Source organism: Saccopteryx bilineata, chromosome 2 (assembly GCF_036850765.1).
Source record: "Saccopteryx bilineata isolate mSacBil1 chromosome 2, mSacBil1_pri_phased_curated, whole genome shotgun sequence".
Lineage (NCBI taxonomy): Eukaryota > Metazoa > Chordata > Mammalia > Chiroptera > Emballonuridae > Saccopteryx > Saccopteryx bilineata.
Window position 1 is genome coordinate 272,897,855 of NC_089491.1, and position 25,182 is coordinate 272,923,036.

A 25,182-nucleotide genomic window follows, 5' to 3' on the forward strand; every position below is an offset into this window, starting at 1 on the left:
CCAAAGCTAGTGCTAGACAATAGCAGTTGCTTACTAAACACTTAATAAATGAGTATTAAGTACAGGTACCGACGGCACAAAAATGGGAAACTGAAAGGACTCTTGTAGCTTAGGACCATGATGTCACCTGAACACCGGAGGACAGCAGACACTGGACCGAGGGCACTCAGCAGGGTCTGGCATCCACGCGGCACTTACTTCCCACCTAGCTATCGACATCAGCCTGTTTTCTCATAAGCAGAGCTTAAATCTTAAGAGTCACGGGTTGTATGGCTGCTCAACACCAGGAATGGATTTTACTTTATTGTATTTTTCTGAAGCTGGAAACGGGGAGAGACAGTCAGACAGACTCCCACATGCGCCCGTCCGGGATCCACCCGGAACGCCCACCAGGGGCAATGCTCTGCCCACCAGGGGGCGATGCTCTGCCCCTCCGGGGCGTCGCTCTGCCGCGACCAGAGCCACTCTAGCGCCTGGGGCAGAGGCCAAGGAGCCATCCCCAGCACCCGGGCCACCTTTGCTCCAATGGAGCCTAGGCTGCGGGAGGGGAAGAGAGAGACAGAGAGGAAGGGGGGGGGTGGAGAAGCAAATGGGTGCTTCTCCTATGTGCCCTGGCTGGGAATCGAACCCGGGTCTCCCGCACGCCAGGCCGACGCTCTACTGCTGAGTCAACCGGCCAGGGCCAGGAATGGATTTTAAACAGTCTCATAGGCACTGGCTGGTTGGCTCAGTGGTAGAGCGTCGACCTGGCGTGCTGGAGTTCCGGGTTCGATTCCCGGCCAGGGCACACAGGAGAAACACCCATCTCCTTCCTCTCTCTCTCTCTTCCCCTCCTGCAGCCAGCGAGGCTCCATTGTAGCAAAGTTGGCCCGGGTGCCGAGGATGGCTCTATGGCCTCTGCCTCAGGTGCTAGAGTGGCTCTGGTTGCGACAGAGCAATGCCCCAGATGGGCAGAGTATCGCCCCCTGGTGGGCATGCCGGGTGGATCTCAGTTGGGCACATGCGGGAGTCTGTCTGCCTCCCTGTTTCCAACTTCAGAAAAATACATAAATAAATAAATAAACAGCCTCATACCCCAAGTCCTCCAACACTAGTGGCTATCCTTGCTTGGCGGTATTTTTCAGGGAAGACACCAGGTGACCTGAGTGTCCCTAGCAGTGGACAGTCCGAGGCAGGACTTCAGCCTGGGCTACAGTCCCAATTGCTCAGCCGAGGGCTGGGTTTCATTTTACCTGCAACCTGAGAAGTCTACAACTTGCTTTACGGACAAGGCCACATCAAAGCTGCCCTCTAGGTGAGCGTGTTGGCACTGACCCAGCCCAGAACCCGGACAAAGAAAACACAGAGAGGAGAAGTGTATTAGCCAGTTTAATTTATTTAAGAATCTTACAAAAAAAGAAAAACAACCCCCCCCCCCCAAAAAAAAAACAAAACAAAAAGAGACAACAACTAAATACACATTTTGTTACGCTTCATGGTTGATCATTTTTTACTTGCAAGGGTAAAACCTCGCTAAATGCAGCTGGATACATTGTTATTGCATGAGACCCAATCTGCAGAGTTACACACATGGGATGGTGAGAACAGTTGTTTCCAGACGCTGGGTCCCAGTTACCACGGAAGGCTGGGCAGAGCAGTGCAGTATTAGAACAGTGCGACCCCTTCACATACCGACAGACATTCAAACAGAGTAGTGGTATCAAAGAGGGAAGACTTTAAAAAAAATGAGAGAAGAGAAGGAAATGAAACAATCCAAAGAGTTTTACATCCACCTTTGTTTCAAATTGTCTTTGGAGTCTATCGTGTTGTCTCAAGACGCACCATGTCAGGTTACTAAAGGAGGAAGTGTCCTTGGCTCAGCGGAGGTAGAACCTGGCAGAAGTTTTATTGCAGATACCTCGTACCTCTTCCCACCTCTCATGGGCGATGGTAGACACAAGTGGTTATTGAAACATAACATCAGTAGTTTGCAAGTTCAGTATAAACCACGGGAAGGATGATTTTTATTGTCTGATGACGGTGAGACGTCAATGTGCTGCTAAGTAGAAAACAAGCTCTCTGCCTCCCCCCATAAAAAGTGGAAGAGAGAACGCTCAAGCTTCTCTATCTTCTTCAGTGCCAAAATACTGTCCTAACAAAAAGGTCCTCGGGGCAGGGTCGCTGGGAAAGCAAAAGGGACCTTCAGGCCACAACTTCCCCAGGCTGGTCCCTTGCTCGGCTACACTGAAGGGAGGTCTTGGCTTGCCTGTGCCCTGCCACAGGGCCACAAGCGCAATTAACCACTCTAGAGGAGGAAAGCCAGCAGAGGCAGGAGGGGCGCACAGAGCATCTCTCATAGGCCCTACTCTGTGACATGTCAGGCTCCCAGGATTTACCCAAAATACAGGCAAATTTGAAATTTCAAATAAGTCTACCAAATTCAACAGCAATAAATGAAACATGTTCATGAATGAAAAGGCCCATGAAATGCTCACGGCAATCTTTCCTGAAAGTTACGGAGGAACTTTTTCTTCAAGGTGCAAAATCTGTACGTAAAAACCTAGTGTCTGCCTCCTACGTGACAAGCCCTGCTGTGTGGGTTCCCGTGCCACCCCAGGGCCTGCCTACAGGCAGCACTAATCATCAGTGAACTGACTGTTTTACCCTCAGCACAGAGTCTACCTGGGACCTGAAGGATTATGGAAACCTCCACAGCAGTTTTGCTGTTCTCAGGAAGAGTGTTCCTTAAAGTACACCGTCTAGCACCACCTGTCAACACGGACAAGGACGTGTTGCTGGGCCCATCTCCCCATTTGCTTCAATCTCTTTAAAAAGAGAGCAGAAGCAGATTACCTGTGCTCCTTGCAAAGTACGTTTCTGATGATGACTCATAGGTTAAACAGAAAATCTGCAGCAGCGGCAGCCAGACACAAATCACTGCCCAGGCCTGCGAGACTCTCCTCCCAGCCGCAGGGCCACAGATGAGGAACCTGGTGCAGGCCTGGAGACCTGCATGGAAGGGTAGGGCATGTGCGTTTACTGAAGAGATACCCTGATCCCAGGTGCACTGAAGAAGTTAGAGGAGCTTAAAGGAAGTCTTGGAAAACATCAGGCTCACTATAGCTTCCAAAGAACAACACGAATGAGCATAACTAGTCATATAATGACAGTATCAGAAATTGCACTCACATACACCCCCCCAATACAATGCATTGCACACAGTAGAAATCTGTAATAAAAATGCAAAACACAATCAAGCATGTTGAAAAAATAACACAAAACACACATCAGAATTCATAGCAAAATGCAAAACTAAATTTGAAAACACGTAAATAAATTCAGCTAAGAAATTTCCATACTTTTCTACATTAAAAAAAAAAAAAAAAAGATGCCCCGTATGGGAAGTCAAGAAAATAAATAGAATTGAAGGGAAGAGGAAAAGGGGGAACAGGAACAGCTAGTAGGGGCCCCAATTTACAAGGAGTATTTACATAGAATTCAAAAGACTCAACATTTCTATGTATATACATTTATGTACATATATATAAGTACAGCATAAAATTAGAAGGTGCGCTTTGGATTTCACCTCAAGGACTGGGAAGAAAGAATTTACTAGCTAGCTTCAGCTGTGGGTATCTAGATGTGTTTGCTTCACTCCCAAGACACTGCGCTTGTGCAAGACGGCAGCAGCTAGCTATCCACAGGGGCTCCCGCCCACCGAGGCAGCTGTGCAGACCCGGCCTACCTGCACCCTCCTGCAGCTGAGTGCATGCAGTGTGTGCGCATGGGCACGGTATTCGCGGGGAGACCCCAGACGGACAAAGGCAGGGCCATCCACAATGCCCATCAGCACAGTGGCTGCTGCCATTGCTGGGACACTGGAGCTAACCAAACATGCGCTGACTGGACTCTGGCCTAACAATGACTCTTACGCGGCACCATTCTTGGAAACTATCAAGTATCACTCGGGTGTGTTCTAAAAATGACAAGTATCTGAATAAGGACCTCCCCTCTTAATCTTGTATAAAGAAAAGAACCTGAAGGAAAAATAATGTCTCTGCTCCTTCTTTCATAAGTTGAGATGCATCAATTATTTTTAATCTACCCCTGCCCCGCTAAACTGGGAAGTAGAGGGGGAAAAGGCTCTGCTAAACAGCTTGTGCATGTGGACCTGCTCCCCTCTTGTCAAGCCTGCTACTAGCTGTCATATAGTATCATATGGCCATTAGCGAGTGAGTGCCCCAAGGGCACCAGCCAGAAGAAAACTCTGCCTTGAAAATACTATATTTCCCTGGAGCTTGGTAATCTAGACCTTTTATCTTTGCAGATGAGGCAAAATAAAATTAAAAGGTTTATTGTTGAAACCCAGAACAGTTCCTGAAGTGAATTAATTGGATTGCAATAAATATATGTACACGCACACACAAACACACACTACTGACATTCCCTTGGACACAGGACCCTGCTAACATATACGAGAAGGAAAAGATAATGAAGAGGGTATCTGCCATTTAGCAGCAAAAAAAGGAAAACTGCTTTAAGACGGGTTACTTTTTGATCAAATTGTTTCAAGAACTACTTTAATACCTTTAGGAATTCACATTATTGACACCTATCTGGACAGTCCTACTGAACTGCAGAGAGAGACCTTGTAGTATAGAGATTGCTAAGTTAGGGGGACACTAATTCCCCTGAGATAGCATCTGAGCAGTGCTGGACTTGGGAAGTGGTTTTCAGTATAAACTCTGTAAACTCTGAAAACACTTAACGTGATTTACAGTCAAACCTTTGTGCTCAGAGTCCTATTGCTAAAAAGGGAGAGGAGGCATTGCGGAGGCCACACGGGCTCCTGCGGGGCTCCCCGGGGCTCAGAGGAGGCCTTCAGAGCCTGAAGTACGTGGCCCTGCTCGAAGAAGTGAGCTGTTGTGAAGACTTGATTTTTGTGACAGAGGAGGGCCTTGAAAGCTGGTTTTTCCCATGCTGGCCAACCTAAACCTGCTGACGTAGCTAAGAGCAGATTATAAAAGGCCACACGCCCTCCTCCAGAAAGAGGGATGAGCAGCAGGCTCAGGTGAGCGTCATCCCATACAGGGCAAGGGCGCACGGTTACGGAGCTCCCCGTCCGTTTACACTGCTGCCTTTTTGAGGACTGCTTTGAGAGTTTTCAGAGGCTTTATTTCTGAACTTCATCTTTAAAAAGCAAATAAAGCTGTTCTACCAAGAACGGAACATCCATTTGGCCCTCTGCATCAGGTGGCTATTCCAAGAGCAAATATTACGTCATGAACTGTGGGGTCAACTAAACAGCTTGCTAAAGAATCTTCACCCTGATGCGGCCAGGGAAAAACCAGCCTGCTCGATAACCCATACTGAAAAAGGAAGTCGGGCCAACAGCCTGTGAGAGTCCACCTTCCTCCCTGGCTCTGTCACCTCAGTGTTTGATGGGAGCACACTGGATGCCTGGCTAAGACACAGAACACCTGAGAAGTTTTTGCTGCAGGTGGAGCAATTCTGCTTTTGGCTGCCAGTCGGGTCTAGTGGCCCCAACAAGGGACAGTGGATGACATTCGTACTGCCCAATGCCTGACATAGGACTAGACTGAGGATAAAAGTTGCATCCGTTGGGCAAAATATGCAAAAAAACCAAACAAAAACAAAATCCCAGAAATGATTTTCCATTTGTTCTTTTAGGAATCCGCAGCAAACGAACCCAGGGAAAGGACGTCTACAGTAAACCTGACATAGCCGGACTCAGGCTGAACCAAACCCCAGGGGACGAGAGCCCCAGCTCTTCTCACTCATTCCAGCCACCTCTCAGAGAAGCCTAAAAAGCAACAATGGAAAACGATTCAACTTGAGAAACATTCCAAGGTAACTGTCCCTTTCCCCCTTTCTCAACATCGTCTCAATTTGGAGGGGGAGGTATGAACCAAAACCGCTGAGCCAAACCCGGGTTCAGCGGACCCCCGCCACAGACTACTTCTGGAGGGGTGAGGCCTAAACAAGAGTCCACTTCTGGTTAGGGTGATAACTTTTTATTTGACATCTACAAGACTGTGGCATCTTGCGCTTTCCGCCAGGTTTATACAATCTCAATTTTTCAATAGTGCAACCTGTGCAAGCAAAAGGGGGGAAAAAAAGGAAACAAAAAGACCAATTGCCCCCTCACTTGTTTTTATAAAACATCTATTATAGGCGAAACAAAACTTACCCATGTTATAGATAAGTGTCTATTCACATTTGTACATTACCATTTTTAACAGCTTGAGATAAACTCTATAATGTCTTACAACACATTAAACAATATTCAAGTTACTGGGTAACAATAAGAAATAAACATACAGTAGAAGCCTCAAGTGTTTCCTCACTGGCTACTTTACAACTCAAGTATGGGTTCTTTATAAGTGACAAATTAGGACAATGCCGTAAAAAAAAGAATCGGCAAGATGAAAGCCTTTCTAAAACTATCTTAAGTTAAGGAAAATGGAATTCTGAAAAAATGCAGGCTTGTAGCCATTTTTGCAGCACTCATTAGGAATACTATTAACACATTAAAATTAACTTCATAAGAGTTTTATCACAAAAAGAAAAATGTCCTATCACCCTAACAAGAAACCTGGGGCAGGAAGAACGGGGTGGGGAGGGTCACAGGGTCAGAAGCAATACCCAGGTCTGAATACTATCAAGATGCAGTGGCCAATGCCATACACCTACACACATTTCTCTCCATGTCTGCTAACCTCGTTTACGCATGCTTCCAGAGACATGCACTGTCAGAACAGAAACTAGAAAAGAACCCAAGTGCGTGATGCGCAACCTTTCGTTTCATGCTCTAATAAACCTAGTGTTTATTAAGTTGGGAAAAGAAAACAATATATATTTTCTTATTTATAGACCCAAAACACATGCATCCGGGGAGAACTCCCACATCAATGGCATGGATGTCCTGCGTTAACCCTGAGCACTGTGGAACATAAAGCCAGTTTGGGAAGTTCCAAGCATTTTAAACCTATTGTGGCTTGTCGCCTTTAACAAACTCACAGACAGACAGACAGACAGACACACGCGCACATGCCCCTCTGCTCCCAAGGAGAAGCATGTGGGGAGTACCATGGGCAAAGCAAAAGGAAAGACATCTGTACCACCATCGGCGCTGTGGATTTTCAGCTTTGCTATCTATTTCCAGGTTCGTCCTTATTCCCAAAAAAAATTAACTAGAGAGAACACAACTGAAAAAAAATTGTAATTCTTTGGAAACTGTCCCTGATTTTTATGCAAATGATATGCTTCAACAGCATTTCAGATCCATCCATGCAGCAACCTGTCTGTCCTCATGCGCTGCTCAAGCTGGCGATGCTCTGGGGGTGACGCTGCTGCCAGAGCTGCTTCTGCTGGACCGCAAGCTGCTGAGACTGGTCGGAAGTTGACAGGAGGTTCACAAGAGGAGACACGCAGTTTGCGGGGATGATCAAACCTGCCATCAGAAAGAAGAATTTTTAAAGGCTGCAATCAGGTTAAAGCACAGTAACTGACACGGCACAGCAAATTCCAAGTAAGGCAAAATAGTAAGTGTAACAAAGACTCCACATAACTAAACAAATACCGAATAACCAAACGGCTCTTTCAGAAGAAACCAGATTCCTCAGCAGTGTTACCCACAAACACCTGAACGTACGCATGTGTCTTCGTGTCACACCTTTTTTTTTTTATTGATTTTAAAGAAACAGATGAGGACAGAGAGAGTGAAAGAGAGACGGGGGAGGGGTGAGCATTCATTTGTTGTTCTACTTAGTCCCATAGTGCCCTGACTAGGGTTCAAACCTGCAACCTTGGTGTCCTGGGACGATGTTCTAAGCAACTGAGCTATCCAGCCAGGGCCCTAACATCTTTTTGATAGAAGAAAGGAGGTCAAGTGCAGTACCTTCACATCTCTTTGCGCTCCCAAACATGTGCAAACACCACTTTCTTTTGGCAGAAACTAATGTTTCGAAAAAAACAGAGTTGAGGCTGCAAACCCAAATGCTGATGGAAACACTGTCCTGGGTTAGAAGCCTTAGACACCTCCCAGGTAGAAATGGGGTCAGGGTGCACAAGAGAAGCGCCCACTTGCTTCTCTACCCCTCCCCCTCTTGCTTCTCCCTCCCTCTCTCTCTCTCTCTCTCTCTCTCTCTCTGTCTTCTTCCCCTCCTGCAGCCAAGGCTCGATGGGAGCGAGCTGGCCCGGGTGCTGAGGATGGCTCCATGGCTCCGCCTCAGGTGCTAAAAAAAAATGGCTCTGGCCTGACCTGTGGTGGTGCAGTGGATAAAGCATCAACCTGGAAACGCTGAGGTTGCCAGTTCAAAACCCTGGGCTTGCCTGGTCAAGGCACATATGGGAGTTGATGCTACCTGCTCCTCCCCCCTCTCTATAATAAATAAATAAAGTCTAAAAAAAAAAAATGGCTCTGGCTGCAATGAAGCAAGGGCCCCAGATGGGCAGAGCATCGCCCTCTAGTGGGCTTGCTAGATGGATCCCGGTCAGCGCATGCAGGAATGTCTCTGACTCCCCTCCTCTTACTAAATAAAAAATAAAATAAAAATTTTTGAAAGATGAAGAAAACCCAAGGTTTTGAATTTTAAATGTTAGCAACTAATTCAAATGAAAACTTGCATCCAAAAATACGTAAGGACCTGACCAGGCGGTGGTGCAGTGGATAGACCGTCAGTCTGGGACACAGAAGACCCAGGTTTGAGACCCCGAGGTCGCCAGCTTGAGTGCAGGCTCCTCTGATTTGAGCAAAGCTCACCAGCTTCAGCCCAAGGTTGCTGGCTCGAGCAAGGAGTCACTCGGTCTGCTGTAGCCCCCCGATCAAGGCACATATGACAAAAATACGTAAGGGTCAAGAAACTGTTCCTGGATTAACTGGCTACAGGCTGCCAATCTGCAAGCAGTGACAGAGGAGGGCTGCTGCAAATAACCTGGAGACCAGGCAGTGAGGAAAGCGCCTGCCTGGCAGGTACCAGGAAGCCCAGAGTGGGCAAGTGGTAGCAAGAGCGAGCCCTACCCTACAGGACCCTGTCCACCCTCTGGGCAGGGGCTAGGGGCTCCAGTCTCCATCTGGCTCCATAAATGTAACACGGCAGACTTCACACAGTCCTGGGCTCGTGGCTGAGCCTAGTCTTCACACCAGAGAGTCTGCACGAATGGCCATGGGAGACGGCGGGAAAGGGGAAAGAGGGCAGGACGAAAAGGGGGAAGGGAAAGGGGTGGGGGGAGTAGGGGAGTAAGGGAGAAAGGGGAGAGGGGAGGCAGGAGTAACATGAAATTAAAGACCACCTCAGAATTTCAAACCAGAATCGGCAATGTCTAATCAAAGGCTTAACTCGGCTCAACTTTTTAAAAACAGAGTGTAGCCTGACCAGGTGGTTGCTCAGTGGATAGAGCGTCAGACTGGGATGCTGAGGATCCAGGTTCGAGACCCCAAGTTTGCCAGTTTGATCATAGGCTCATTTGGTTTGAGCAAAGCTCACCAGCTTGGACCCAAGGTCACTGGCTCAAACAACGGGTTACTCGGTCTGCTGAAGGCCCGCGGTCAAGGCACGTATGAGAAAGCACTCAATGAATAATTAAGGTGTTGCAATGCACAACAAAAAAACTAATGATTGATGCTTCTCATCTCTCCGTTCTTGTCTGTCTGTCCCTGTCTATCCCTCTCTCTGACTCACTCTCTCTGTAAAAAAAAAAAAAAAAGATTCTAAGATGTAAGAAGAGAAATAAAAACAATGGAATCTGACTTTCCTCCAGAGCTCAATTCAAAACTGTCAATGAAAATGACTCACCCACAATTCGCTGCCCATCCTCCGTTCTCAGCCGAACTATCTGCATCTTCACGTTTGTGCCACTGACGGATGCTAGAACACCCTCCACCTTTGTCCAGACGCTCAGCACGGAGCCACACAACACATAATACGTGCGGCAGCGAAGGCCTATTTCACAAACCAATCCCAAGCTTGCTTTTTTGCAATTGCCACGCCTAGAAGAGGGAGGAAAATATTTACACACATACACACACAAAAGGTTCAGTGTACTCAAATTTCAAGTGAAAAATACCCTAAGATCATCTGCTGTTAGTGACAGTTTCTTAGATTACAATCCCTTTGACGTGCTGAATTACCCTTTCCAAAGGTAAATTATCACTATCAATTATTTTTATTTTTGACCAAGAGAGACAGAGAGAGGGATAGACAGGAACAGTCACTCAGGAATGGAGAGATAAGAAGCATCAATTCTTTGTTGCATCTCCTTAGTTGTTTAGTGATTGTTATCTCATACACACCTTGACGGGGGGGGGGGGGTTGTTACAGCAGAGCGAGTGACCCCTTGCTCAAGCTAGCAACCTTTGGTTTAAGCTAGCAACCAAGGAGTCATGTCTATGATCCCACGCTCAATCCAGTGACTTCGAGGTTTTGAACCTGGGTCCTCTGTATCCTAGTCTGACGCTCTATCCACTGCACCACCCCTTGGTCAGGCATCACTACCGATTTTTAAAATTAGTTATGTCTGGAGCCTGACTCCCTATAAAATGGCCAACTTACGGATTCTGATACTCATTTAAGCTTTTGTCACTTTAACGTCCATTAGTATACTGTGGGTATTACTACATTAGTGTTAGCTTATAAAATAATCCTGCCAGTATTTCCACAGTAGCTCAGGTAAGTGGGAAAGGCCTCAGTAAATTAAAAAAAAAAAAAGATAAAAGCATGCATGAATTTATAAAAATCTGTGATGTCATTTTGACGTATCAAAATATATGGTTAAAATTACTTTCATAATTCAATAAAGATACCTTCCCAGGATTAATTCAAGATGAATATATAGTATCAGAGCATTCTACTTGCTAAAACTCAAAGCAAATGTTTTAGAGAAGATTTTTGTAGGTTAACTTTTAGAAATATTTTATCTTGAAGGGTATTTCTAATTACTTTCTTTTTTTAAAAGATTTTATTTATTAATTTTAGAGAGAGAACAAAGGTAGAGGAGAGGCATCAACTTGCAGTAGTTGCTTCTCGTACATGTCTTGACTGGGTAATCCTCAGCATTCTGTCAATGCTTTATCAACTGTGCCAACGCAGGTCAGACATTCCTAAGTTAATTTCCAACTGCATTAATTTATTCTAAATACATTCACCTACCTACATATGTGTAAAAATAAAATAAAAATTTAAAAACCTAGATAAAATTCATGGGTTTTTTTACTGAGAGAGACATGAACAGAGAGGGACAGAGACAGAAGTGAGAGATGAGAAGCATCAATTCTTTATTGTGGAACTTTAGTTGTTTATTCACTGCCTTCCCATATATGCCTTGACTGGGAGGCTCCAGTGGAGCAAGTGACCCCTTGCTTAAGCCAGAGACTTTTGGGTTCAAGCCAGATGAGCCCACACTCAAGCCGGGAACCTTGGGGTTTCGAATCTGGGTCTGCAGTGTCCCAGGTCTATGTTCTATCTGTTGTGCCACTACCAATCAGGTTAAGTTATTTACTGATTTGAGAGAGGAAGGGGGATGGAAAGGGAGAGGGAGAGATGGTGGGAGAGGGGGAGAGAAAGACAAACACTGATTTGTTCCACTTATTTATGCATTCACTGGATGATTTTTTTTTAATTTTATTTATTCATTTTAGAGAGGAGAGAGAGAGAGAGAGAGGGAGAGAGACAGAGAGAGAGAAGGTGGGAGGAGCTGGAAGCATCAACTCCCATATGTGCCTTGACCAGGCAGGCCCAGGGTTTCGAACTGGCGACCTCAGCATTTCCAGGTCGACGCTTTATCCATTGCGCGACCACAGGTCAGGCTCACTGGATGATTCTTGTATATGCCCTGACCAGAGTTCAAACCCTCAACCATGGTGCATCAGGATGATGCACTAACCAACTGAGCTACCTGTCCAGGGCCCTCTGTATCTTATATTCCTTTCATAAAGTGGGCCAGATACCCCATTAACAAGTTAGTGAAGAAGAAAACATGGAAGAGAACTAAGACCTGCAGAGTATTAACATACCCTACACATGGTCCTGAGAGGAGCACTGTAAGGGCCACGGCATCATGACCTGCAAGAACACACCACCGGCACAGCAGGGTCAGCCCGGGGCTCAACAACAGAGCTTTCTGGTGCTGTTAGCTATTCACATCTCTATGGTCTTCTAAAAATTCCCTAGCCTTCAAAAGAAAGCTGATTAGGGACACCAGGAAAGCTTTTAAAAGAGAAAAAGGAAAGACAAAAGTAAAGAAAGACAATAGAAAGAAGGGAGAAAAAATAAGTCTTAACACTTAAGGAGGATGCTGAAGTCACTGCCACCAGACACTGGCCAGCAGTAACAATGGCGCGGAGAGCAGCAGACCAGCGTGTGGTCCACACAGAGCCCCCAAGTTCCGCTAACTGAAGGTGCCACACCCAACAACAGAGGATGTTCTCATGTACTTACAGAGCACAGCACTACAGAGCAGAGGCAAGTTAATTAAGTCCTGAGTACACTGTGGAAAATATGGTGAGAAATATAAAATACTAACCAATAAGCATGAGTGCAGGTGTCTGCAGATGAATTATATTGCTCTAACCAGTGAACCAGGGCATCATCCGAGACCACCTGCGAGAGTAAGACAAAAACTCCATTGAAACAGGGTTGTTTTAAACAGACCTGACCTGGTCTGTAAAGCCAACTGAAAATCATCTGTATACAGGCAGCCTGGCCCTTGCTGCTGAGGCTGCATCTAAGCGACAAGTATCAAGTTCTGTCATGAGCTTTCTCATGTACAAAATTTATCAAACTGCCAGCTTAATTATAATTGTTTCCAAGTGACAATGGCTAGCAGAATGATAGTTTAAGGTAACACTAATGATAAAACAGTAACAACTCATAATGTTAGGACAAACATGTCATTTACTGTTTTTCTAGAAATCAATGAAACATATAAACAAAGCAGTTCAGGCCCTGGCCGGTTGGCTCAGTGGTAGAGCGTCGGCCTGGCGTGCAGAAGTCCTGGGTTCGATTCCCGGCCAGGGCACACAGGAGAAACACCCATCTGCTTCTCCACCCCTCCCCCTCTCCTTCCTCTCTCTCTCTCTCTTCCCCTCCCGCAGCGAGGCTCCATTGGAGCAGAGATGGCCCAGGTTGCAACAGAGCGACGCCCGGGAGGGGCAGAGCATCACCCCCTGGTGGGCAGAGCATCGCCCCCTGGTGGGCGTGCCAGGTGGATCCCGGCCGGGCGCATGCGGGAGTCTGTCTGACTGTCTCTCCCGGTTTCCAGCTTCAGAAAAAAATAATAAAATAAATAAATAAATAAATAAAAATAAAGCAGTTCATAAGAAAACCAAGAGTTGCTGGGAAAATTACCAGCCTGGCACATCTTTCCTTTATTTAAAAACTTTTAATTTTGGTGAAAGCTTTATTCCCTGACAACACAAGCTATTTTAAATAATCATTTTACAGGTTTCTCAATAGTAGATATTAAGACTAGAATATTAATATAACAAAACCTGACAAAATTTCTTTCTGAAAACCACTTTTCAGTTATCAAAAAGGAAAAATGAAAATTAAAGTAATTTTGTACAGAAACACAAAGTTCTTCTAAATAGTTTTAGTGTTATTACAAAACAATTACTTATAAATAGCATAGTGTACAAATGAAAAAAAATACCTTCTTATATTTCTTCTTTAGGTCAGCATAAATTTCTAATTTGAGCTGTTTCCCAGTATTTGGTCTATAAACTAAGAAAAGCTTCTTTTTTGGGTTCACTTCTTTAACTAAGATGGCCGTTTTCTTGTTGTTCCTTATCTAGTAAAAAAAGCGAAGAAGTATCAAGATTGGTTACTACATATGCTAACACATGCCAGCTGTGGTGTCATAACAAGAGCCCACAGGACTTCTGAACACTGCAGTGCCAAACACGAGCACATGAGCACAGACCCGGGCAGAGGCCAACTCCGCATAACGGAGTTTGCCGTAGTCTCTTCAAATTGAAGGCCAGCATACCATAATTCTGAGCAAGGTTGAAGACATGCTTTAGAAAATTGTCCTAAATTAGCTTTAGAAGAATAAACATTGAATGGAGACACTTTGCATGTTCTAGTCCCTGTACCTGACTCACAGCCCAAACAGCCTCAGAAATGTGTGAGCTGAGTCAATAGAGTGGGTATGAAGGTCTTCACAAGAAAATTCTCCTACCTCTACAATGTGTCTAAAATTTTTCATAAAAAGATGTAAAAAAAAAAAAATTATTGTTCAAGTAACAATAAAATAAAACCTCCAAGGTAATGATTTTGATCTGAGTTCACTGCAGCCATCACAGCTCCCTCCTCCGATGGCTACCAAAGGGTGAAATGAGGTGTTCCACGACCACCTGCGAATAGCGGAGCTGGGTGGGGAAAGCCAGAAGGATGCACAGACATAGCCTAACAGTGTAGGCAGATGTGGAAGAAAAGGGTACACTAGACAGATGATGAAACTTATACAAATAAAAAATCCTAGGAGAAGAGAAAAATCCTAGGAAGAAGGAGTTATAAAAAGCCCCATTCAATTAAAAAATAAGATCAGAAAATTAGTATCTCCTGTAAAGAATGGTGAACGACTAAGGAATAATCACTGGAAAAAACTGAAAGAAGTTTCAAAGTAAAGACATTCTCCCAGCTCCTTTACAGCATGAATACTTTGCTGAGCAATTAAGTTTTTATATTAAGGTCATGCTAACACTGATAAAAGACTTAATATTCTACTTTTCTTTCCATGTATATTAAATATCCTTTGTCTTTTTGCTTGCTCAAATGATTTGAAATGGCCCTGGCCGTTTGGCTCAGTGGTAGAGCGTCAGCCCGGTGTATGGATGTTCCGAGCCCAATTCCCAGCCAGGGCACACAGGAAGGAGAAGCGCCGATCTGCTTCTCCACTCCTCCCCCTCTGGCTTTTCTCTCTCTCCTCCTCCTCTTCTGCAGCCATGGCTCAATTAGAGCAAGCTGGCCCCGGGCACTGAGGGTGGCTCCACAGCCTCTATCTCAGGCCTAAGAGTTCCGTTGCTGAGCAAACGGAACAGGAACCCCAGATGGGCAGAACATCACCCACTAGTGGGCATGCCGAGTGGATCCTGGTCCCGGTGCATATGGGAGTCTGTCTCTGCCTCCCCTCCTCTCACTGAATGAAAAAAAACCAAACCTGATTTCAAACATTTCTTATTTAATTCTGCAGTCTAAAAAACAATGGTTACTGTTAAAGTTACAATTTCAATTTTTTTTATAAGTTGACTGACGTAAAACATTCAATAAACTTATTACACAGAAAGCACAATGTTTCAAGCAAATAACAGTGTGATCTGACTTGGTAGGGTCAAGCTAATTTACTGTATGATAAGCTATCACAACAACACCCAGGAAATAACAGTGACTCTGATGTGGTTTCCTTAACAAAACCCATCTGGAACACCCTGTAGAGCGTGTTTGCTTATTGCTGTGGAGGTTAGAAGACAGAGAGGTGCGCCTTCCTAGGACAGGGCCCTGCTCCAGGCACCATCCTCCCATCCAGTCACCTGCTAGAAATAACAAAGGGCCAATGTTACCACATCCCTTCACTCAGGAACACTGGGCATCAGTACTTTCATTGAAACTCACCAGCATTTTAAATTCTGGCAATAAAACAAGAACCAATACCCTACATGGACCAATCAAAATCACAGCTAAGGGAGAAATGGATAAAATTTGGTGAATTGTATCTATATCCTGGTTGTGATATAATACCATAGTTTTGTAAATTATTGCCATAAGAAAAACAAGTGTACAAAAATTTCTCTGGATTACTTCTTATAAGCTCACGTGAAGCTACAATTACCTTAAGATTTTCAAACAAACAAAAACCCTACTGGGAGCCTGATCTAGTTTGAGATTTTTTGCTCTTGGATCAGCAACCAGTAAACCAGGTGCATGGACCAAGTCTGGCCTGCAGCTCCTAAATTTAACAGTGGGAGTGAGGAAGGTAGCAGAAGGAGGAAAGCAAAATAAAACAAAAAACAAAACAAACCACCCACAAAGCAGAGACCATACAAGGCATGCAAACCCTAAAATATTTGCTGCCTGTTTCTTTACAGAAAACAATCAGGACCCCTGCTCTAGACAGCTTGCTTTTGGTCTGGCCCTGCCTGGAGAAACACCACAGATGCGCTACTTCATGCAGTTACATCTTGAACCAGGTCTTTTTCAGCTGGTCACTTCAAAAACATTTACAAATAAAAAGCACAAGTAGTCAGCCCTGGCCGGGCAGCTCAGTTGGTTAGAGCGCTGTCCTGACATGCTGAATTAGCAGACTCAAAAATCAACCAAAGACAGTATGAGTGGGTGGAACAACAAACTGTTTCTCTCATTCTGTTTCACTCTCTTTCCAAAAAAAAAAAAAAAAAAAAAAAAAAAAAAAAAATCAATAAATAGCCCTGGTCAGGCAGATTAGTTGGTTAGTGTCCTAATATGCAAAGGTTGTGGGTTCAATTCCCAGTCAGGACACATACAAGAATCAACCCATTAATGAATGCATAAATAAGTAGAACAAATTAATGCTTCTCACTTTCTCTCCAAAACCAAGAAAAGAAATATGTATACTCATACACACCCCTCCTTGGCTCTCTGTCCATGGGCAAATACTAAACAATGTAGTTAGATTAATAACTGAAAAATCTTTTTTTGAGAGAAACAGAGATGGACAGACAGGAAGGGAGAGAGATGAGAAGCCCCAACTCATAGTTGCAGCACCTTAGTTGTTCACTGATTGCTTTCTCATATGTGCCTTGACCGGCGGGCTACAGCAGAGCCAATGACCCCCTGATCAAGCCAGCAACCTTGGGTTTCAAGCCAGTGACCATGGGATTACATCTATGATCCCATGCTCAAGCCAGCAACCCCACACTCAAACTGAGTGAGCCTGCACTGAAGCCGGAAACCTCAGGGTTTTCAACCTGGGACCTCAGCATCCTAGGCTGACGCTCTATTCACTGCCTGGTCAGGCAAAAAACAAATCTTTAAGGCATAAAGCTTTATTAGGACTAAAGAAAGTCACTATATTATAAGAAATAAAAGTTCAATTTAATAAGAATATGTAGTAACTCAAAAAGTGCATTTAATAACATCTCTCAAATACAGTAAATGAAAATATTCCTGACTTCTTGTGGCACAATAGCTAGAGCATTGATCTAGAATGCTGAGGTAACCAGTTTGAAACCCTGGGTCAAGGCACATACAACAAGCAAGAAGCAAGCAAGGAACAACTACAGTGAAGCAACTATGAGTTAATACTTCTTGTTCCCCTCCCTTCTCTCTGTAAAATCAATAAATAAGTCTTTAAAAAACATATATACATTAAAAAAATGGGAAAACCCACAATTATAGTGATAAATTAGCAAACCAGGGAATGCTACAAATAATTGGAAAATCAGCACAAAGCAAGCCAACCATCATACTGCTGGCAGTGAAAATGCGTATGTGGACAGTTCTCACTGTCAGGAAATGAGCCTTACCTGCAGTGACAAGTAAAAGCCATCATCTGGTCCTGTCAGCTCAGCCCAAATCTTGGTAGCTTCCTCCCAGGACATGCCCCTCTCAACACTAATCTATAAAAGAAACAGAACACATGAACCCAACTCACTTCTGTGCCTGCCTATCAGAGGACAGCACACCTGAATGTCACATGGCTCCCAGACTTACAGTGTATAACTCAACATGACCAGAGGTTGAATATCCCGGAGTCAGAAACTTCTTAACATCACTTTTCCTCACTTTCTCATCTCCAGAACCAAGATCTTAAACAAGGAAAAGCAACGTATAAATGTTAAAAGAACATTTTACCAGGAATACACATAATGTTTAAAAGATTTCCCACTTACCTAAGATTCCCATATCGTATCTTCCATTTTTTTTGGCATTTTGAACAACTGCAGTGAGTGTGTCTGCAAAATACTGGAAGAGAGCGTTCTGCTGGTGCACCTCCATGCCCAGAATCCTATTTAAGAATTTCCCTATGTTGTTATAATCTGCAACAAGATTACATTAAACATTTAATGCACACAACTGGCAATTCAAGTTTATCTAAGATTAGTTCAAAGTCTCACTTTCTCCTTTAAAATCTTTTGTCACAACGCCACTGTTCCCCAAATAGCTATCATTTGACCATTTCCACTTTATCAACTAGTGCAACTACAGTGTGTGCCCAAAGGTGCTTACTGAATTGAACTTTTACATCTTCAACTTCACTTATAAAAAAGCATGAACATAATTTACCACAAGAGCAATTTATCACAAGAGCACCAACACTATCTCAGCTAGTGAATTTTAGATGCTGCAGACAGTGAAGCTCAACTTTGGCTGCGCGATGAGCATGTCTTAGGGGTTTGGAAGGTGAGCCAGTCTGAGCTCCAGGGTATTTTAAGAGCCTGACAGCTGAGCACAGATGGAACGTGGGTTGGGCAGTGCTGCTGTTCAGACAGAACAAAGTAACCCTACGAACACCAAGGTAGAAAGAAAACAGCAGAGTGCTGTGAGCATTTAGTGACCAGAAACAAAGAACGACTCAACACTTCCCCTTCAGGCTGACAGGCATAACTATCAAACCAGGCTTCAGTGAGGGAGCAACAGCTATGTGTGTGTACAAAACAAACCCCATTACCTTTATCTAGAGTAAGAATTCCTGAGCGATCTTCTACATTTATCAGGCCAACTCCTATCAGTCCTTGTCGTACATCTGTAAAAAAAATAAGTTTATACAAAACCTAACAACCCAAATGGGCTATTAGCTGACTAATCAAACTAGATTAATTCTAACATCAAGACACAGCCTGTGTTGCATGACCAGTGGTGGCGCAGTAGATAGAGCGTCAACCTGGGACACTGAGGTCCCAGGTTCGAAACCCCCAGGTTGCTGGCTTGAACAAGGGGTCACTGGTTTGGCTTGTGCCCCCATCAAGGCACACATGAGAATCAATAAACAACGAAAGTAACGCAACTATGTACAAGTTAATGCTTCTCCTTTCTTTCCTTTCCTGTCTCTCAAAACAACAAAAAAAAGACACAGCCTGTGCACTAGCCAAATTAAATGGAACCCACCCTTAGGCACTCCAAAATCCTACAGTACTCAAGTCTCACACTGTGTTCTACCATTTCATTCCAAAATTGTATTTTTCCAACAGATTTTTTTTTTTTTTTTTTTGCATTTTTCCAAAGCTGGAAACGGGGAGGCAGTCAAGACAGACTCCCGCATGCACCCGACCGGGATCCAGCCGGCACACCCACCAGGGGGCGATGCTCTGCCCTTCTGGGGCGTCGCTCTGTTGCACCCAGAGCCATCCTAGTGCCTGAGGCAGAGGCCACAGAGCATCTTCAGCGTCCGGGCCATCTTTGCTCCAATAGAGCCTCAGCTGGAGGAGGGAAAGAGAGAGACAGAGAGGAAGGAGAGGGGGAAGGGTGGAGAAGCAGCTAGGCGCTTCTCCTGTGTGCCGGGAATCGAACCTGGGACTCCTGCATGCCAGGCCGACACTCTACCACTGAGCCAACCGGCCAGGGCCTCCAACAGATTTTTGACTAAGCAGTTGTCACTACAGAATTTAAACATTTTGAACAAGTAACAGAATATTACTTTCAATAATTGTGTAAATAAGGAAACAATCATGTTTCGTTCCCAAATGTTACCCAGCAGTATGGACAAAGCAAAACAACCCCCCCCAAAACGTATAACAGTTCACATGTTCTGCATTGTTACTGAGAGGGCAGTTTATGGAGCTTTAAAAACACTGGTGTCTTACATAAGAAGGAAGTGAGAGAAAATAGCATGACGATGTACTAGTCACACATGTAACCAGGTAGCACTCTGCTGAACACTCAAAATTGTTTAGGTTCTACGGGTAATAACTGTGGAGCCAAAGATCTTTACTGCAAAAACTCATCCTATCCCCCTAAATCACCTCTACAGGCTGGGGCAAAAGTAGGTCTACAATATTCATATGAAAAAATGCAATAAATAATATAAGAAAAAACTCCGTGTTTCACTTAACCACAACTGTATAGAAAGATATGGTTTCAGCACTGTTTGTAATGACAAGTGAAAAATCAACCGAATCCAATAAGGGAATGATTAAAGAAACTGACGTAAGCTAGCTGTGGAACACTGTGCAGCTATTAAAGATGTGTCAGTGTCACAGCTACTGACTCCAAAAAGATGTCTGTAGTGTATTAAGTACACTGGCCCTGGCCGGTTGGCTCAGTGGTAGAGCGTCGGCCTAGCATGCAGGAGTCCCAGGTTTGATTCCTGGCCAGGGCACACAGGAGAGGCGCCCATTTGCTTCTCCACCCCTCCCCCTCTCCTTCCTCTCTGTCTCTCTCTTCCCCTCCCGCAGCAGGGGCTCCATTGGAGCAAAGATGGCCCGGGTGCTGGGGATGGCTCTGTGGCCTCTGCCTCAGGCGCTAGAATGGCTCTGGATACAACAGAGCGACGCCCCAGAGGGGCAGAGTATTGCCCCCTGGTGGGCATGCCGGGTGGATCCCGGTCGGGCACAAGCGGGAGTCTGTCTGGCTGCCTCCCCATTTCCAGCTTCGGAAAAATGAAAAAAAAGAAAAAGAAAAAAAAAAAAAAGTACACTGCAAAAGTAGTATTAATGACATTTAAAAGAAAAGCTGTGTTTAGACAAACATGGAGAAAAGATGTTGGAAAGTTGTCCCTTCAGATTGTCATTACCTGTGACCTTGGCAGGTGGAAAAGGAAGGTGGGACTTAAGGACTTTCTATTTTTCAATATGGAGATTTCAAAACACATACAAATGTAAAGAGAATATTCTATAAACCACATATATTCCCATCACCCTATTTTTATTTTATTCATTTTACAGAGCAAAAGGGCGAGAGAGAGAAAGAAAGAGAGAGACAAGCACTTCAATCTGTTCCTGTATGTGCCAGGGATCAAACCAGCAACCTCTGCACTGTGGGACAATGCTCTAACCAACCAATCTGTCTGGTCAGGGCTCATCACCCTGTTTTAATACCTGTTAACACATGGCTAATAAATATTGTTTTATGTACACCCAACCAATCCCCACAGATTATTTACCTAGGTACTCTGAAATTAAATTTTTTTTTTTTTTTACAGGAACAGAGAGTGAGTCAGAGAGAGTGATAGATAGGGACAGACAGGAACGGAGAGAGATGAGAAGCATCAATCATTAGTTTTTCGTTGCAGTGCCTTAGTTGTTCATTGATTGCTTTCTCATATATGCCTTGACCGCGGGCCTTCAGCAGACCGAGTAAGCCCTTGCTGAAGCTGGTGACCTTGGGTCCAAGCTGGTGAGCTTTTATTTGCTCAAGCAAGATGAGCCCGCACTCAAGCTGGTGACCTCGAGGTCTCGAACCTGGGTCCTTCCACATCCCAGTCCGACGCTCTATCCACTGCGCCACCGCCTGGTCAGGGTGAAATTAAATCTTAAGAGCTATTTGACATGATGATTTTAAATTAACAAAACCACTTTCCTCTTACCAATCAAGTAACAACACATTGCACACCATGTCAAGAGCAAAAGCATTTCATATGAATATATGAATGAAATTTAAATCTACTTCTTATTCTATTAATTTAGGTGTCTAGTAGTAACCTTCAATTTCTAAATTTTATGCAACTGGTGTCCAAAGAAAAGAACTAAAACACCACCCACCATTCTCCACGTTAGAACAGGTTCTAGCCGGAACCAGGTGGTGGCGCAGTGGATAAGAATGTTGGACTGAAATGTGGAGAACCCAGTGTTGAAACCCCCGAAGTTGCCGGCTTGAGTGCGAGATCACCAGCTTGAGAGCAGGGTTGCTGGCTTGAGCAAGGGGTTACTCGCTCTGCTGGAGCCCCCACCCACCGTCAAGGCACATATGAAAAAGCAATCAATGAACTAAGGAGCTGCAACAAAGAACTGATGCGTCTCATCTCTCTCCCTGTCTGTTCCTATCAGTTCCTCTATCTTTGTCATAAAAAACCCCCAAAATTCTAGTACTTTCTTTTTTTTTTTTAAAGATTTTATTTATTGATTTTATGAGGGCAGGAGGATGAGAAATAGCTGCTTCGTTCACTGGTTGCTTGGCATATGTGCCTTAACCGGGCAAGCCCAGGATTTCAAACTAGTACTTTCTTTTCAGTAGTTTACTTTCCTACAATTATCTTTTTAAAAAATTTTTCCTGCTGATTCAAGAAAGAGAGAAAGGGCCTGACCAGGTGGTGGTGCAGTGGATAGAGCATCCAACTAGGATGCAGAAGACCCAGGTTCGATGCCCTGAAGTTGCTGGCTTGAGTGTGGGTCATCCAGCTTGAGTGTGGGATCATAGACATAACCCCATGGTCGCTGGCATGAGCCCAAGGTCTCTGACTTGAGCAAGGGATCACTGGCTCTGCTTGTAGCCCTCAGTCAAGGCACATATGAGAAAGCAATCAATGAACAACTTAAGTTGCTGCAATGAAAAATTGATGCTTCCTATCTCTCACTTCCTGTCTATCTGTCCTAATCTCTGTCATAAAAAGGGGAGGGGAGGCAGAGCGAGAGAGAAAGGCACATTATCAGCTTCTTGTTTCACTTAGTTGTTCTATTCACTGTGGACTCACAGATCATTTTTCGTTCGTGCCCTGGCTGGGAGTCGAACCTATAACCTCTGGCGTGCCAGGTTGACACTTTACCCACTAAGCCATCCAGCCAGGGTATTATTGTTATTTTTTAAAGTTACCTTTAAAGAATTCTCCAGGATAGTCTGGAGGTGGTGATACCATAGGAGAATCTAGGTTTACGATGGATTTCATGACAATTTCTAATGCATTTCTTCCATACTGCAATAATAACAAACAAAAAGGCCAATTTTACCATTTGGGTACTCTTCAATCACACAGCCACTGAACACTATAAAAACGATTATTGTTGCAAAGATTCAAAACCAGCAGGCTATTCTTTCTACTGCCTAGTACCTAGAGTTCATACCTTTGTACTTAGCAGACATTCAATAAATAACTTTACTTCTGGGAACTTAGACATAATTCATTCATACATATGTATTACATTCCTATTTTCCAATAAAAACAAAAACATTACATTGCAGAGTTGATCACTAAAAATCTAACCAATATATAAAATCCTATGTTACTGTCCACGGGAACCCATGACTTGACACAGCACCGCTTCTCTCTTTTTTTTATAAATAAATTTTTATTAATTTTAATGGGGTGACATCAATAAATCAGGGTACATATATTCAAAGAAAACATGTCCAGGTTATCTTGTCATTCAATTATGTTGCATACCCATCACCCAAAGTCAGATTGTCCTCCATCACCTTCTATCTAGTTTTCTTCGTGCCCCTCCTCCTCCCCTCCCCCCCCCCCCACTTCTCTTTTGATCACAGGACACTACCAGGAGGTTTCAGAGATGCGAAAATCTGAAATGTACCTTGTTATCAAAGTTGAACCTACTCAGATCTCTGGATTCTGTGGCTCTTCTGTCACCATGTGTAAGTGCACCCTATCAAAACATAAAATTTCCCATCAAGGAACAGAGGACAAGCAACACACACCATCCTTTACACACATCTATACACGTCAAAAACTTACCAAACTCTCCAGTCTTTTAGCAACAATAGATGCAAATCTCTGTTCTCCTGCCAATTCAGAAATCAGGAAGACATACTCAGGAGCAGTAACTTGGTTTGATCTATGGGTTCGCCCTGTAACAACATTAAAAAAAAATATCAGATTGGGTTCACTAGAAAGAGAATTCTGAAATCTATTCTTAGCATTTAACACTAAGCTGGTATCCAGAAACCCTGAAACAAGAAAAAAAAAAAAGAAACTGTTAAATGCTAAACATATTGCCACCCCAAATCCTTGTTTACCATCAATCACCGGGTACCAGGGAGGAGGAGCTGGACAGGGGGAGAGGAACTGGAAGGGGGGAAGAGAAGCTGGAAGGGGGGAGGGGGAGCTGGGAGGGAGTGGGAGGAGCAATGTGCCCTCAGTAAAGCCCTAGGTGGGGGAAGAGTGGCAGCTGCTCTGACCACCGTGCTCATCATAAGGGTCTGTAAGAAAAATACTCCTGAGGAACCCTGTTCTTGGCAGACCACCACAAACACCAAGAAACGCCACTGTAGATCTCCCACATCTTTTAAAAGATATGAATTCATGATGTATTCTATTTCAAGGTATATACAACACACACCTCCAAATTCTACATATATGTATGTTGAGTTTTTATGTTTGAGATTACCCCAGTTTGGGTAACTTAGTTTGTTGGAGCACTGTCCTGATATGCCAAAGTTAGGGTTCAAAACCCCAGTCAGGGCACATATACATGAGTCACCAGTGAAAGCTCTGGTCGGCTGGCTCGGTGGTAGAGCGTCTGCCCAGCGTGTGGAAGTCTCGGGTTCAATTCATGGTCAGGGCTTATAGGAGAAGCAACCATCTGCTTCTCCACCTCTACTCCTTCTCTCTCTCTCTCTTCCTCTCCCACAACCATGGCTCGTTTGGCTTGAGCGAGCTGGCCTCAGGCACTAAAGATGGCTCCATGGCCTTGGCCTCAGGTGCTAAAAAAAAAATGGCTCCAGTTGCAGAGCCACAGCCCAAAATGGGCAGAGACTTGCCCCCTAGTGTGCTTGCTGAGTGGATTCCAGTTGGGGTGCATGCAGGAGGAGTCTGTCTCTCTGCCTCCCCTCCTCTCACTAAAAAAAAGTCACCAGCGAATACATAAGTGGAACAACAAATTGATCTCTCTCTCTAAAAATTAATAAATAAAAATTGGGTTTTTTTTTTTTTTTTTTTTTTTTTTTCCTTTTCCATTTTTCTGAAGCTGGAAACAGGGAGAGACAGTCAGACAGACTCCCGCATGCGCCCGACCGGGATCCACCGGGCACGCCCACCATGGGGCGACGCTCTGCCCACCAGGGGGCGATGCTCTGCCCATCCTGGGCGTCGCCATGTTGCGACCAGAGCCACTCTAGCGCCTGAGGCAGAGGCCACAGAGCCATCCCCAGCACCCGGGCCATCTTTGCTCCAATGGAGCCTCGGCTGCGGGAGGGGAAGAGAGAGACAGAGAGGAAGGTGCGGCGGAGGGGTGGAGAAGCAAATGGGCGCTTCTCCTGTGTGCCCTGGCCGGGAATCGAACCCGGGTCCTCCGCACGCTAGGCCGACGCCCTACCGCTGAGC

General features: G+C 44.6%; 1 protein-coding gene across 6 annotated transcripts in view; it reads right to left on the reverse strand.

Annotated features, from left to right (window-relative positions):
• Positions 1-7,241: 7,241 nt before the first annotated feature.
• SBNO1 (strawberry notch homolog 1) overlaps positions 7,242-25,182 on the reverse strand; it is a 61,521-nt gene continuing 43,580 nt past the window's right edge. For all 6 annotated transcript variants that reach the window (XM_066260723.1, XM_066260725.1, XM_066260722.1 and 3 more), the window contains 11 exons: positions 23,596-23,708; positions 23,435-23,506; positions 22,722-22,821; positions 18,646-18,720; positions 17,867-18,013; positions 17,688-17,782; positions 17,501-17,593; positions 13,651-13,788; positions 12,523-12,599; positions 9,798-9,991; positions 7,242-7,453 (listed from right to left, as the gene is read on the reverse strand). In XM_066260723.1, coding sequence (XP_066116820.1) covers positions 7,311-7,453; positions 9,798-9,991; positions 12,523-12,599; positions 13,651-13,788; positions 17,501-17,593; positions 17,688-17,782; positions 17,867-18,013; positions 18,646-18,720; positions 22,722-22,821; positions 23,435-23,506; positions 23,596-23,708 — 1,247 coding nt within the window. In that variant the 3' untranslated portion in view covers positions 7,242-7,310. The remainder of the gene's footprint in view (positions 7,454-9,797; positions 9,992-12,522; positions 12,600-13,650; positions 13,789-17,500; positions 17,594-17,687; positions 17,783-17,866; positions 18,014-18,645; positions 18,721-22,721; positions 22,822-23,434; positions 23,507-23,595; positions 23,709-25,182) is intronic.